The sequence below is a fragment of the Zootoca vivipara genome, chromosome 4, assembly GCF_963506605.1.
Source record: "Zootoca vivipara chromosome 4, rZooViv1.1, whole genome shotgun sequence".
Lineage (NCBI taxonomy): Eukaryota > Metazoa > Chordata > Lepidosauria > Squamata > Lacertidae > Zootoca > Zootoca vivipara.
Window position 1 is genome coordinate 74,646,021 of NC_083279.1, and position 14,100 is coordinate 74,660,120.

The following is a 14,100-nucleotide window of genomic DNA, read 5'->3' on the forward strand; positions in this document are numbered from 1 at the left end:
AATGTTCTAAGATGAAAACTTCCTCTCCCCCCACCACTCCACATGTAAGCTCTAAGAACATACCACCTGCCCTGTTTCATGTATATTTTATTCTTCAAATCTTTAATAATAAAGTGGAGTTAAAATATAAGAAAGACAGAAATGTTTAGGACAAATGGAGCTTTCTTTCACATGTGATCCAAGTATATTGGTTTTGTGTCCAAAAGCTGAAAAATGAGAGCAAATAAAAGTTTATGCTGGAGGAAAACCTTCGAGGACAAAACTGGCTAGTTAATCCCAATGAAACTTCACATTCTTGTGATGAATGCAACTTCACATTCTTGTGATGAAAATGATAGCATCGTTCCACAGTAGGAGTCTCAAGCAACAGGACCTGACTTTGAATATAATTTTAATGTTGTTATTTCAGCACTCAACACTGCCCACATGAGAAAAGTGAACTGCATATTTAACAGCTAAATTGGTAACTTACAAATGAAATAGCAGGTCTGTAAGGCAGCCCTGATCTACTACATGAAAACTTAAGCAGCTATTATTACTGGGGACTTATCTAAGATGAGGTTGCTTTAGACCCTCTGTCTACTGCTTGAAAATAATAGGGAAATGTGCCCTTTTTAATAACACACACACACATACAAACTTCCCATCGCTGTGTGAACGCAGATGTTTGCTTCTCAATATCCCACCTTCACAATATCTGATCACCTGATCAACAACACAAGCTGTTTCTCTTCATTGCTGAGTAAAAACAGCTATATTGCATTTTCCCAGCAGCTTATACAAGGTGGTGTGGTATTTAACTAAGCAGCCAAGTATGTGGTTGTCATTCTGCATAACTGGATTTTGTTATAAATCCTCAATGGTCATGTCACTTCTCTGCCAGCTTAGTACTTAACGAAGTTCACGATCTAATGGCATGTTGGCATAATAGAACAAGAATGGGTCAGTGCCCAATCCAGCCTGTATATCGTCATATTCTAATGTGTGCCCCAGTAACGCCTGGACTTTCTAGCTGGAATTAGTTTGGAGTGTTTTTCTTCAGCGTTGCAAGTAGGCAGAGGAGTGCAAGCATTTAGGATGAGATTGTCAATCGTCTTAATCTGAGGCAGGGACAAATGGCTACTTCCTGCCAGAGAATTACTAGGCTTAGTAGTGCTGTTTTTAACAGTCAAGTTATGTGTACTTTTCCCAAAGAGAGTTGCTGTTTATCACAGAACTGTACTTCCCTTTGATCGCATACCAAAGCACAGTCCATTCTATGGCCGAAGAATGGACTGGTGGCAGAATGCTGCCAGACAGGCTTACCTGGAGTTTGCACTGCTGGTTCTGGTTTTCTGGCCCCTGGAGTTATCACATGTCAGTCTTTATTGTCGTGTAAGCTGCTTCTACTCCTCTGCTGACTGTGGCTGTTGGAGATTCCAACACAGGGTGGGTAAAGGTCAGAGGAACAATTGCAGAAAAAAGAAAGGGAGAAGCAGTAAGGAGATCAACATGCTCATGCGGGATACATGAAGTTTCTCCTGGAAGGCAAATCTGCCATACCTCTGGTGCTTGTTTGGCAACAGAAGCCAGGTCTGAATCAGTCAGCGTGACTTCCAGTATGCAGACAGTAATAGTTTTGAAGCAGACTACTACAGTGTCTTTTATGAACACAAGCTTGGCATCAGCTAGCCTTTATTTGGTGATCTGCAGCTCTAGATCTGCTTAGCTTTAGCAAAATTGTGGCATCATGTGCCATTAAACCAGGGTTTCCAAAACTTGAGTGTCCAGTTGTTTTTGGACTACAGTCCCCATCATCCCTGACCACTGGTCCTGCTAGCTAGAAATGATGGGAGTTTTAGTCCAAAAACAAGTTTGGGGAACTCTGTTTTAGCCTAAGGGTGAAGGGAACCTGTAGCTCTCCAGATGTTGTTGGCCTCCAACACCCAACAGCCCCAGCCATCATGGCCAATAGTCAAGGATGGTGCAGTCCAGCAACATCTGGAGAGCCATGGGTATGAATGGGGGGGGGAGTTTGATTCAGTTCACATTCAAAACCAAGCCTAATACAAACTTTCTGAAACACCATGCACACTTCTCTGAATTTTGCCGTATGGGTCGCCAAACAAAAAATATGTTTAAAAAATGAATATGCTGCCATAAAGGGTGCATAAAGATGAGGATGTTGGTGAAAATAGCATGTAAAATGCATTGTGTTAGAGAAACTTGCTTTGCAAAAATGTGTATATTGGAAGAAATTTCACACTAAAATGCTGAATGTGCATGATGCTCTTTGAGGAGGGAGCAAACTAATGTGAAAATGTGGAGAACTGAACTTAGTGCTGGGGAAATGATAAGCCGAAAGAAACTGTAACTGACAGGTTCACCCTAGCAACAGGTTCCATGCTTTCCATCGCAGAAGCATTTCTGAACAGGTCATCCAGGACATCAGATATTTTCATTAAGTACATGAGATTTGCTGGATTAGACCAAAGGCCCTTCTAGTTCAGCATCCTGTCCTTACAGTGGACTGTCAATATCAGGCGTGACTGTGGAGGAAGAAACAGAGAGTGGGGGGCTGAATTGTTGGAACTGGGGTTGGAGAAGGGGGTTCTCCACTTTCCAACACAACAGACTCTCTGGAAGGGGTAGCAGGGACCCTGATTCCTTCCCCCAACCTCCCTGTGGAGAGAAGAGCCTCAGTGAAGGCTAGGGAGGGTTTGATCAGCTGGAGGAGGCAGAACCGGAGGCAGAGGCAGCAACTAAATGGGAGCCTGAGCAGAAAGGTGCAGTCTTGTTGCTTAGGATTGGGTGCTACATTTGCAGATGGGAGCAGAACCACCCACCCCAATGGAGCACTTACTTGCAATCATGATACTCCCACAAGGTGAGAGAGTCTTGCAGGTGAGCTCGCCATGCCACATCTTTGGTGGGAAGGGAGGGGAAACTTGTTGGGACATCTTTGGTGCTTCCATCCAGTTTGGAACTTCCTGCCCTACTCCTGAACTGTGACCCCTGAACTCTTTGTCTGCTGCTGAGCATACACTGTTACTTGCCTGAATAAAAACAAAATCATTTCTTGCTTTCAAGTACTAGTCTGTGCCTGCATGTGTCCCTTGAAGCTCACTTATTACCTTGACTTGACACTTCATCACTGGGAAATCAGTTGGGACTCCTCTCTTGCTTGTGGATGGAGTCAGAACCTGTAACCTCCCAGATGTTCTGCTCCAACTCCCACCAGCCCTAGTCACCATGGTCAATGGCTAAGGATGATAGGACTCAAAGGCCAGCAACAAGTGGAGAGCACCAGATCCCTAACCTTCCTTTACCTGGAGATTCTGGAGATTGAACCTGGCCACAGTATGCTTTTGATTCCTATGTTATGCACTCTCTTCAGAAGCACCATTTCTTCCTTGCCAACTAAGTCTTTCATGGATCAAGCTGCAAACAAGGCCGTGCTTGCTTCAGCCCTGCTCACAAGCATTTGAGCTGGGGCTCTCACAACATCCCCATCTTTGCTCCACCAGCACCTGAGGGTATTAGAGAACCCCAGACTCCTAGTTCACCATAACTTACATCCAGGACATTTCTCAAATGAATTTTGCAGTAGTAGCAGCTGATCCACTGAGGCAAAGCCGAACCCCAAATTTCCCTGTGAGCTCAATCCTACTCGGAAGTCTTATCTTCTGCAACCATTAAGCAAAGCCTTTCTGAAATGTGCAGTATGTGTTCTGTGGAGAAAATCCATTGCAGAATCTCTGATCTGAAGCATCTTTCTCAACTACCAGAAAGCTGGTTGGAAGATGCTAGGCTAGGTTTCTGAGTGGGGCATGAAGGCTTGTAGAAAGACTGGAAGGGGCTGGGCAGCCTGTAACAGAGGCTCAGGTAGCTGGTTGAAGCTGCGGGCACTCTAGGACACGTTGAAAAACATAAGGGCTCAATTGTGAGCATTTTTCTCATTGCAAAATTCCTAAGAAATGCAGTTGCCTCAGGCAACAGTAATGAGATACATTGAACCTTGAATGCTGTATATGCTTTTAATTCTTTCTTTTTTTAAAGAGCCGCCTTTTCAGGTTCTCTGGATATTTCAGAATGAATTCAGCATCTGCTTTTTGTTTGCTCACTTAAGCTTTGCCTTTCAAAAACGGCTCCTTATGCAGGCAACTTCAGCTACGTTAGTTTATCCCCTCTGCCCCTGCCTTTAATCCCATGGTTTATTCTTAAGAAGCTGCTGTATTTTCTTTGAAGTTCTAAGGTCTTTTCCTATGGACAGAATTAAATATTTCTGGGTCAGAGATTTGCTACAGCCAAGAGAATGTGTTGCAGTCCCTTGGTTTGTCAGCATCACCGCGATTGTATCGGAGAAAATTAGCGTAACTATTGTGGCTAAGCATTAGGGACCTAAAAGCCAAGGCTGAGTTCTGTTTTTCACATTAGTGCTAGTATATATAGGCCCAACTGTTGTTCCCTAGCTGTTGTTTCCATTTTTGCATTACGAATTCCATACCTGAAACTTTCAACTTAATTTCTTCCTAATCAAATCAGATTGCAACTTAGAATGTGCTGAAGCTTTTGCCCTAAACCATATGACAGCTGATATAATAGCAACGGCAAAGCCAGCACATTTATCTCCTACATCTTGTCATCTTGTCAGGCACTTTCTTTTGCACCTGGAGCTACTGTAAACATGAGATGCTATTTTGAGCAGGAAAATGGTAGACACGCTACAAAACCCTGCATCTGTTTGCCTTTGTGTCTCATGTCAGGATTTCCAAGCACAAGAGAGAGGATTACTTGTGTAAAAAAGGAAGAACGTCAGCTGGTATAACCTCTTTCACCAATGCCTTTCTGGCATTTTCCCTTGTATGTACCCAGGAAAGGAGGTGTTGATAGCCTATGCATGACTCTCCATACGTTGTTGGACTACAACTCCCACCAACCCCAGTCAGTACGGGCAAAGGGCAGGGATGATGGGAGTGGGAGTCCAACAACATTTGGAGGGCTACAGGTTTAACACCTCTGATACAGAAGCCCTGGCCCATTTCAAATCTTGGAACTTTAGCAGTGTCCTACATCTGACACCTGGGACCCAGGTGGCAATGTGGTTAAACCACTGAGCCTAGGGCTTGCTGATCAGAAGGTCGGCGGTTCGAATCCCTGTGACGGGGTGAGCTCCCGTTGTTTGGTCCCAGCTCCTGCCAATCAAAATGCAAGTAGATAAATAGGAACCGCTACAGCAGGAAGGTAAACGGCGTTTCCATGTGCTGCTCTGGTTTGCCAGAAGCGGCTTTGTCATGCTGGCCACATGACCTGGAAGCTATACGCCGGCTCCCTCAGCCAATAATGCGAGATGAGCGCGCAACCCCAGAGTCGGTCACAACTGGACCTAATGGTCAGGGGTCCCTTTACCTTTACCTTACATCTGACAAGAGCACAAGAGCAGGCCAGGGGTCCCGTCCCCCCGATCACATGGCAACTCTAAATCCAGTGCTGGCAAGATTTCAGGAAGGAGCTGGAGGTTAAACCAACCCTCCAAGTGTGGTCCCGGAGTTCTGGTGTTTCCCATCCAAACCCCAGGGCAATAGCCTTTGTAGAATTACACTCTCCCCACCCATCCCCACCCCCGTGGCAGCGCTGCATCTCAGCACACAAGCAAGACACCAATGAATGCATTTGTTTTCAGAAAAGTAACAGGCAGCTTCTGAAAGAGAGATTAGAGAGCACTAAATCACTCCTATTCAAAAGCTGGTGTGACAGCAGTCAAGATGGATGCTTTGTATAAAGGTGTGCGGATCAGCTACCACAGAATGTAGCATTCGATTTATTCAGGTTGCTGTGGAAACAGTGACGAATGGCGTGCTGCTAATTTTCCTTCAGGGGACTATACGGAGGGAGCCAGGGTACCACAAGGAGCCTCAGTCCATAAAGGACCGCAGAATTGCCACACAGTGACTTTCCCTTCTCGGACTCCTGCCCACAGGTCCGTCTGAATAAATGAACCGCAATGCATCCCTGTGGCCAAGCATTCTGTTCACTCTTCAGCGCTGATAACTCTGTTCCAAAGTACTCTTCTTCTCACATTCAGAGAGCTCTCTGTTCAGTCCCAAGGAAAATCCCAGCCAATCAGGGGGCATGCAGAGTGATGGCATCACATCAACCAGCATTCTCTTAACTTTGCCTACATGACAATGGCACAAAGCGGAACACAAGTGAGAACAAGAAGCGTTGCCCTCGCTCTGAAAAAGTTTCCTGATGGTGCCACATATATTTGGTTGTGTGAATATAGGAAACGTGAAATGGGGGGGGGTTTGCTTCCTTGCCTTACTTTGCATGACTTTTTCCAAACACCCAAATGAAGCGGAGCTGCATTTCTGGAATGTTAGTTTTTCCCAAGATGCAACACACACACACACACACACATTTTAGTTTATTTCTAGGGAGATGATAATTGCTTCAGACCCATTTATTTTATTTACAAATTCCAGGCGCATGCAAACCTTGTCGCCGTCCCCCACCAAAGAAAGCTGGGTTCCTGAACATCTGGAGTCAGTTTTCTTGTATTATATAACTAATGATGGATCAGTTCCAAATTCCATGGTGCTTTGGGCTAGCTAGTCAAATAATAGAGACCTCAACAGAAGCAGTTCTTTGCGTTCACCGAGATTGCAACAAATAAGTAATCTTCAAACACCACAAGGACACATTTCATATGTTGTTGTTTTTAATTAAAAAAAAAAAACCCTCCAGTTTAATCTCATGGTTGAGACTTAGCAAAACCCCAAAGCAATAAAAGCGCTGAAACAGATAGCCACAGGAACAACAATGAACCATGAAAACAATACCCACCAGGGCTACCAATGAAAACACAACACATTCATGCATGTTCCAGGCCTCTTCGCACTGTGATGGACTCTCTCTCTCCCCCCCCCCTCCCTACATGGAATTTAATGGATATAGGAGGAACTATACACTTCTGCTTATTCCTATGCCTAGAAAGCATGGGTCGGACCGGTTTTCCCCTTGCCCTATTCCTTTTCCAGAGAAAACCCACTCTTTAGTGCTAAATCAGAGGAAATGTCAATCCAGATAAACCTAAATTGCCATTTGCTCTGATTGAGCACTAAAGAGCAGGTTTATCCCCCGGGGGGAAACAGTAGGGAAAGAGGAAGTGTGGATAAGCCATAGGTTTGAGCACCCTTTTCCTGGAATAAAGATATATATTTATCTCTTGAGTTTACCCCTCCCCACTCCATCGTTTGTGTGTGTTCAAATATTAGGAAGGCAGTGATGTGAAAGAGCTCTGTACCTAGGATCCTAGAAAACTGCTGCCATGCAAGAGTAAACAATACTAAACTGGATGGACATATAGTTTAACATGGTATGAAGCAGCTTCCTGTGTTCCTATAGAGCAAGGAGAACCTTGTGTTCCTATAATGGCAAAGAGAACCCTGAACCATCAAATGTGTTGCAGTGTTGAGCCATCAATAAATATTCATTCTTGAGTACAGAACTTGGCAAGAAATTGCAGCAAAACCTATGCTGCAGGTTTGGGGGGATTGCGACCACTGTCCTGCGATTAAGAAAAAAAATATGTTCCCATTTCATTGCAGAGAACCACTGGGAAAGGGAAATGTTGGTGTGCAGACATGTTATAACTTGCACTTCTCCTCCCAGGCTACAGCTCCTGATGATAAACTTCAGTAGATGATAGATGATAGATTCAATAGATGATAAACTTTAATTACTGATCATTTGCTTGGTAGGCTCAAACTGCTATTATGGGCAATGCAGGAGAAGGGACGAGGAGGGGCGGGGATTGAAAGGTTGGTCTTGTGATCCCATTGCTTGCCTTCTTTAGAAAAGTTTTTGAAAACTTGCACATGAGGAGTTTTCAACAAAAAAGTCATTTCTGTACATTGGATCCACCCAAGATTCGCAGGTGTAACGAATGCTGCTCGGAGACAATTTCTTAGTTTTTAATTACACTTTAATATATTTATATACGTTCTGTTTATATATAAATTTAGCACAATATTAATCAATACAGCTATTTCAAAACTCTGAAGAGAGGAAAAGCTAGCTATAACTTTTGGTGGCAACTTTTGTGGGGCAGGGGAGGGGGGATTGGTCAGTGGGAAGCTGCTCAGACCCTTGTGCATTTTCATAACCGAAAAACTCAAAAGCATTTAAACATACAGGAACACTGTTTTGGAAAATTTCTCTGCTCTTGGCAAAACAATCAATACTCTAGGTTTTATGCAAGTCCTAGGTTTCGTTTCAACCAAGGGGAAACTAAGGTGGTGCACTGCAGGTCTTAATGGACTACAACTCCCATCAGCCCCTGTCAGCATGGCCAATAATTAGGGATGATGGGAGTTGAGTCCAACAACATAAGGAGGGTACAACGCTGGCTACCTTTGGATTAGACGAAGGGACGATTCCTTCCAACCAGATGAATTTTGCACTACCTCCCTTCTCATTTAGATAAGTAACTCTTCTGCCACAATTTGAACCAGCGAACTCTTCCCGCTATTCAGATAGTGGAATGATAAATTAACCTACTTCCCTCTGTTCAGACCACCTGTTTCACTCCTACACCGATCCTTCCTTATTTCTAACAAAGAGCACAACCTCATGATACTACTTAAGCTACAAAACCAAGCAATTCCATCTCTTCTTCACCCTCTTTCCCAGATCTTATAAGCAGCATACTGTGGCCCGGCCAAACTGGAGGATACAAAACCCCTAGCAGATGCCCCTCACATTTTTGCTCTATGCACAAACTTGAGTTAACTTGTGGATCGATCTAAAAAGCCATGATACCTAGTATATTGTTTAGCCGAGTTTCTTTATGGCCAAGCCAAGAAGATCATTTTCATTTTAATAAAAATGAGCAAAAAGGAAAGGCAGCACGGACCTTTCCTTCTTTAGAAACAGGCAGACAATGCTCTGGGACTGATGGTGCTCAAATCTACTCTTACCATAATCTTTCAAATGCTCCCACAAAGTTTTTGTTGCAAGGCAAAGTTAGGGTACCCCAAAGGACATCTAGATCTCTGGAGCCTCAGAGAAGAGGTAACCATTGTTTTTCATGAAGCAGCCATCGTGAAATTCAGTTCTTCACCATCAGGGTTGGAAATTCTAGGAAGAAGTACAGGCATCACAGTAGATATTCATGCAGCTCCCTGTCACTACAAAATCTTGGCACAAAGTGCCGCTCTCCAATACAAGCAAGGCTCCTCCATCATGCCGCCCCTTCCATTTTGCATGCCAACACTCACTACAACATAGCTTATCTACATTTTTACTGCCTGTAGCCAAGTCACAGATCCAATCCAAATGCACCCTGAGAAAATGTAACTCGAAAATGCAATGTTGTGACCTGGGCCCTGATCTATGAGAAAACAAAATGTAACGTTTTTAATGTGCCGGGCTTTCAGATGCTTTCAAGGCTCCCAGTTCCAACTTAGTGACTCACAATTGCAAATTAGCACGGGGATTTCTTCGCTAATCAGACCCTACAACTGTTTCTCGCCAGCTACAGTCCTGATCATGCAGACTGAGTGGCAGCTTAAAGAACAAGCTTATTTTGAGCAAGCAGCAGCAACACTTCTTGAAAGAGAGAAGAAAAACCACGCTGTGATGTCTTCAAATAAAGAGCAGCACACTATGAAAATACAAGAAATGCAGTTAGGTTGCAGCTTATTGCGACTGCTCTGTCCACCCCTTGCTTCAGCAGCTACCAAGACCTGCACCTTATACTGAGAAAGACTAGCGGGGGGGGGGGGATGCAGTGCTTTTTTGAGAGGGTCAATAGAGTCAGCACAGTGGTGGGATCTGTCCCGGCTATTGCATAGCTAACTCTGCCAATCACTGTGTGTCAGCAGGTAGTTTACATGGCTATTTGTACAAATCCTTGTAGACAATTAATATAAGAACTCTGCAGTTAGCTCTACATTATCAAAAATTACGAAGACACAGGTGCTAGGGGAATAGGACTGTAGACACAAGCAGGTGCTTAATAGCAATGGCAGCCCATCGGAAAAAAGCTTTAGCTCGAATTCATCACCATTCCTCTTAAACCACTTAGCTGAGTGCCCATTGAGCACATAACTCTCATCAAAGTAAGTCTGTGCATAAACAAGTACAAAGGGAAGGGAAAGCCTATAAACTTTTAATACAGATGTGGACTGGAACCCCAGGAATACGACAAATCAAGATCAACAAGGAAGCCATTTCAGGAACACGGCGAGGAACGGAACATTAGTTGCTGAGATGATTCTTGTGATTGTTCTCTGTTGAAAGCTGAAAGACAAGGAAGAGTCTGGAGGGGAAAACTTTGGCTAACATAACAAGGATTGATCTCTTATTTTCTTTCCAAATAATATTGCTTTCATTGGCACACCTTTTTGCCAAGGTGGACTCAAGGTCAAATCGACTAAACATTCTATCAATCGTCAAAGTGACAATCAGTAAAATAAGGGATTGTTGGAAATGACAAAGGAAGTACTTTTTGAGTAGTATGGGTTTAACAATAATCATAGTTCTCTGTGTGACCACCCCATCTCATCCACCAGGGAAGAGAGGTGAAGGGAATGGGCCTTATTCTATCTGTCTCCCGCTTCTACCATCCAGAATCACAGACCTCCTCTGGGGTTGGTAGAAGCAGCTTGTGGAAGTCTCTAGTCTTTGGCCATTCTTTGGAATGGTCATCTTGTTCCGAAGTGTGACCCCCTCTGAAGCTGTCCCTGACAAATCACTGGAAATGGGGCTTGCAGAAGGGGTCGGTAAGGGGCTTCTTATGGGAGAAAGCAACACTCTGGAGTCTGCAGAGGAGGAAGGATGGTCCATGATGGGAAAGGGAGGACTAAATAGTATAAGACTCTGAGGTCTTCCTGGTCTAGATCTGTAAGAAGGCTTAGAAACCCCTGAAGACCTCTCCATTTTTGAGGACTGGGGATTGTCCCCTGTAGATTCCCCTTCAGAGCTGCGTTTCCGACGAAAAACTGGTGCATCCTGGGTGGAATTATGATTGGCAAAGGATGGTTCTGCCTTTCTACTTGCCGTTGAATCTATAAAGGCTGCACTATTATTTTCCTTCCCCTTCCTTTCCACTGGTGGACTCTTTGGAGGTTGCAGCTGACCCTGAGAATTTTCCGTTGACTTGCGTTGACCTACATTGGCTTCCGTTTCTTTATTCTCTGGCGTCCTGCAGTTGGGGTTCTGTGTCTGCAGAGGCTGTGGGACCTGCGTGTATTGAATCTTAGGTGGTATAACCGGCACAGCTCTAGCCTGGCACATCTTAACCATGAAAGAGGTTCTCACTGCCGAGACACTCACCGGAGCAGAGTTGCGGCGACCAGTGGTAGCATGAGCCATCATTATGTAGTCTAGGTCTACATCTTGGGGGTCAAAGTGAGAACCCCAAAGGTCAGCTTTGTTTTTGCTCGGACAGGCCACAGGGAGTGATGGCACAGAGTCACTCGTCTTAACTTCTTTTTGCCCACACAGGAAGCACCTGGGTGGGGTGGGCACAGAAAGACTCTCAAAATTAAAAAGGTTGGTTGCGGGTAGGACAGAATCCAAATTGAGAGAAGAAGGCCTTGGCCTCCCTTTTCGTGGGATGTCTTCACCTTTACCGGTCTGTGACTCTTTGACAGAACATAGATCTTTTGTGGCAGAAGTTCCAGAACTTTCAGCCTGTTGTATACTGGGTACATCTTTTTCTGGGCTGTTTAAACTCAAGGAACTTTTCTCAGTATTATATTGTGGCAAAGGAGACTCAGGCTTCAAAAATTCTTGGTCTTCTTTGTCCTCGTATGCTTCCTTCTCACCTGACTCTTTGTGAGCAATAGGGTAGACCCTGTCATGACTGGATGACAGTTCTCTGGCTGCAAAGCCTGCTTCGTGGCTCAGAAGTCTCCTGCTTGTCTCATCTGGCTTAGAAAGCTCCTCTGGACGATTCAGCCAGGCTTCTCCTCCGTCACTTTCTCTCCACTCTGTTTGTGAGGGTTGCTTGACTCCTGATCGGATGTCACCACAAAGATGCTCCACATCTGCGCTCTCAAAAGGCAGCTGGATAGCCCGGTGCCTCTTCACAAAGTCTTTACTATCTAAGGAGAAGCTACGATTGAAACATGGCTTCTTGAAAAGGCTCCTGGTCCCTCCTTGGTTCTGTGTCTGAAACTCATGAAGCGCCTTTCCTTGGGTGTCCTTGAAGGTAGGGGAGTGGAGTGGGCTGGTGACCCACTGGTGCTCTTCCCATGGCTCCACCAACTCTAAGCTCTGAACATGGTCCACCCATGTATCTTCCTCTTGGTGGTCAAGAGAGTCTCGAGCTCGATTCTTCAGTTTACATTCCTTGAGCTGGTGGGCTCCAACTCCACTTAAGGTAACTGAACTCTGTAAGCCTCCGCTCCCTAAAAGCACTTGATCCTTTTTTGCTGCCTGGGTCATCACAGCAGCACCTTCCTTCTCTTTGAGAAGAAGCCATTCACTACTTTCCCACTCTGGTTGGTCTAGATGCTTTTCTTCAGGAAACAATGACTCATCTCTCAAAAGAGCCAAGTTTTCTTGTGGATCTGATGGAAGTTTCCAATCATCGGGCTGAGATGGATGGACACACCTGATGTCCTCTGTTTCTAAACAGTCCTTTGGACAAGGTTTCCCACATGGGATATTTTCCAGTTTTAATGAAGCGGAAGAAGCACCATCTTGCTTTGGGGATAGTTCAGAATCACAAACAGGTGAGTCCTTTGATCCTTTGGAGGGAGCACTGAACGAATAAATGTGAGGTGCGACTGGTGGATTTCTCACCGTGCTTTCTTCTTCGGGTGGCGTCACAGGCAGCCCAGAACTGCATGGCAAATTGTTTGATTCCAAGGATGAAATCAGTGAAGCACTGGGTTTAAGGTCTCGCTGTTGCTGGCCTTTCTCAAGGGCAAGTGGCAGCTCCTCTTCAGATTCAACAATTTTCAGCTCTTGTTGAATTTCTGGCCACAGAGGTTCCATTGAGGCACTGGGATGACTGCCATGAACCTGAACAAAAATAAAAATAAAATCAGCATGATCAGAAACTCTCTTTCTTGGCAGTTTGCTCTCCCTTTCTTCACACACAATCACATTCTTCCCTACATGCTGCATCCTGGGTAATAAATAAGTTAATCTACACATATGAGCACATGCACATACAGAAGCACACAAATGTGTGTGTAAGTACACACACACACATACATATACATGTAAACTAGAGAAATCCTTCTTCATGTGCCCCTCAAGATGGGGCTCAGATGAAGTCTGTTTAGTGATAGCACTGGCTATAGAATTGCCCTGCCTGGGAAACTCACCTGGCTTTCACATTGTTGGCTTTTTGGCACCAACATAAGACTTTTCTGTTTTCCCAGGTCTTTTAAGATCTGGTTTTATGTCCCTGTGACGTGGCTGGTGGTTTTAATGTATTTGATATAGTTCTGTGCTCCTTAGGGTATTTTCATTCAATGCTGGTTGTCTCTTAAGCTTATTATGGTTGTCACTGTTGTTTTTAATCATTGTACAAAACTTACCTACCTGACTAAATCACGCATGCAAGACCGGCGCAAGGCATTTTGCTGCCTGAGGTGGAAAGCAAGATGGTGCCCATCTTGTGCCTGTTCTATGTACAGAAGCTGACTAGACTGGCAGTTGGATCTTACTTCAACATGCTGGAGCATCTTCTATAGCACCTAATGGAAGCAAGCTAGCTTAAAGAGTGCAGGGTAGGCTGTGTAGCGTACACAGCACTGATTTTCAACACCATTCCACATACTTAGCATCTGTCGCCCTATGGTAGGGCCGGCCCTGAACACACACCATCTTGTTAAAACTAGACGTTCTTTAACATATGGATTTTCAAATGCAATTTACAGCAGCACAGCAGTTAAAGCATGTACCGTACCATGCTGAAAGAAAAACAAATTTCCTTCAGGCTTTGCATTACCCTTTTCTATTTTTTTAAAAAAAATACATGGCGCATCAAACATCACATTACGTAAATACAGAGAAATTGAAGTTCATCCCCACACTGACGGTAGAAATCTTAATTACTTGCCTATGCTGCTCTATTTGGAACCAAATGTTAAGAAC

The 14,100-nt window shown here is 44.4% G+C and overlaps 1 protein-coding gene across 2 annotated transcripts in view; it reads right to left on the bottom strand.

Moving 5' to 3' along the window:
• Positions 1-6,399: 6,399 nt before the first annotated feature.
• ARHGAP31 (Rho GTPase activating protein 31) overlaps positions 6,400-14,100 on the bottom strand; it is a 92,985-nt gene continuing 85,284 nt past the window's right edge. The window contains exon 9 of one of the 2 annotated variants that reach the window (XM_060273762.1): positions 6,400-13,017. In XM_060273762.1, the coding sequence (XP_060129745.1) occupies positions 10,582-13,017 (2,436 nt within the window). In that variant the 3' untranslated portion in view covers positions 6,400-10,581. The remainder of the gene's footprint in view (positions 13,018-14,100) is intronic. The other variant, XM_035114770.2, reaches the window with a different exon arrangement.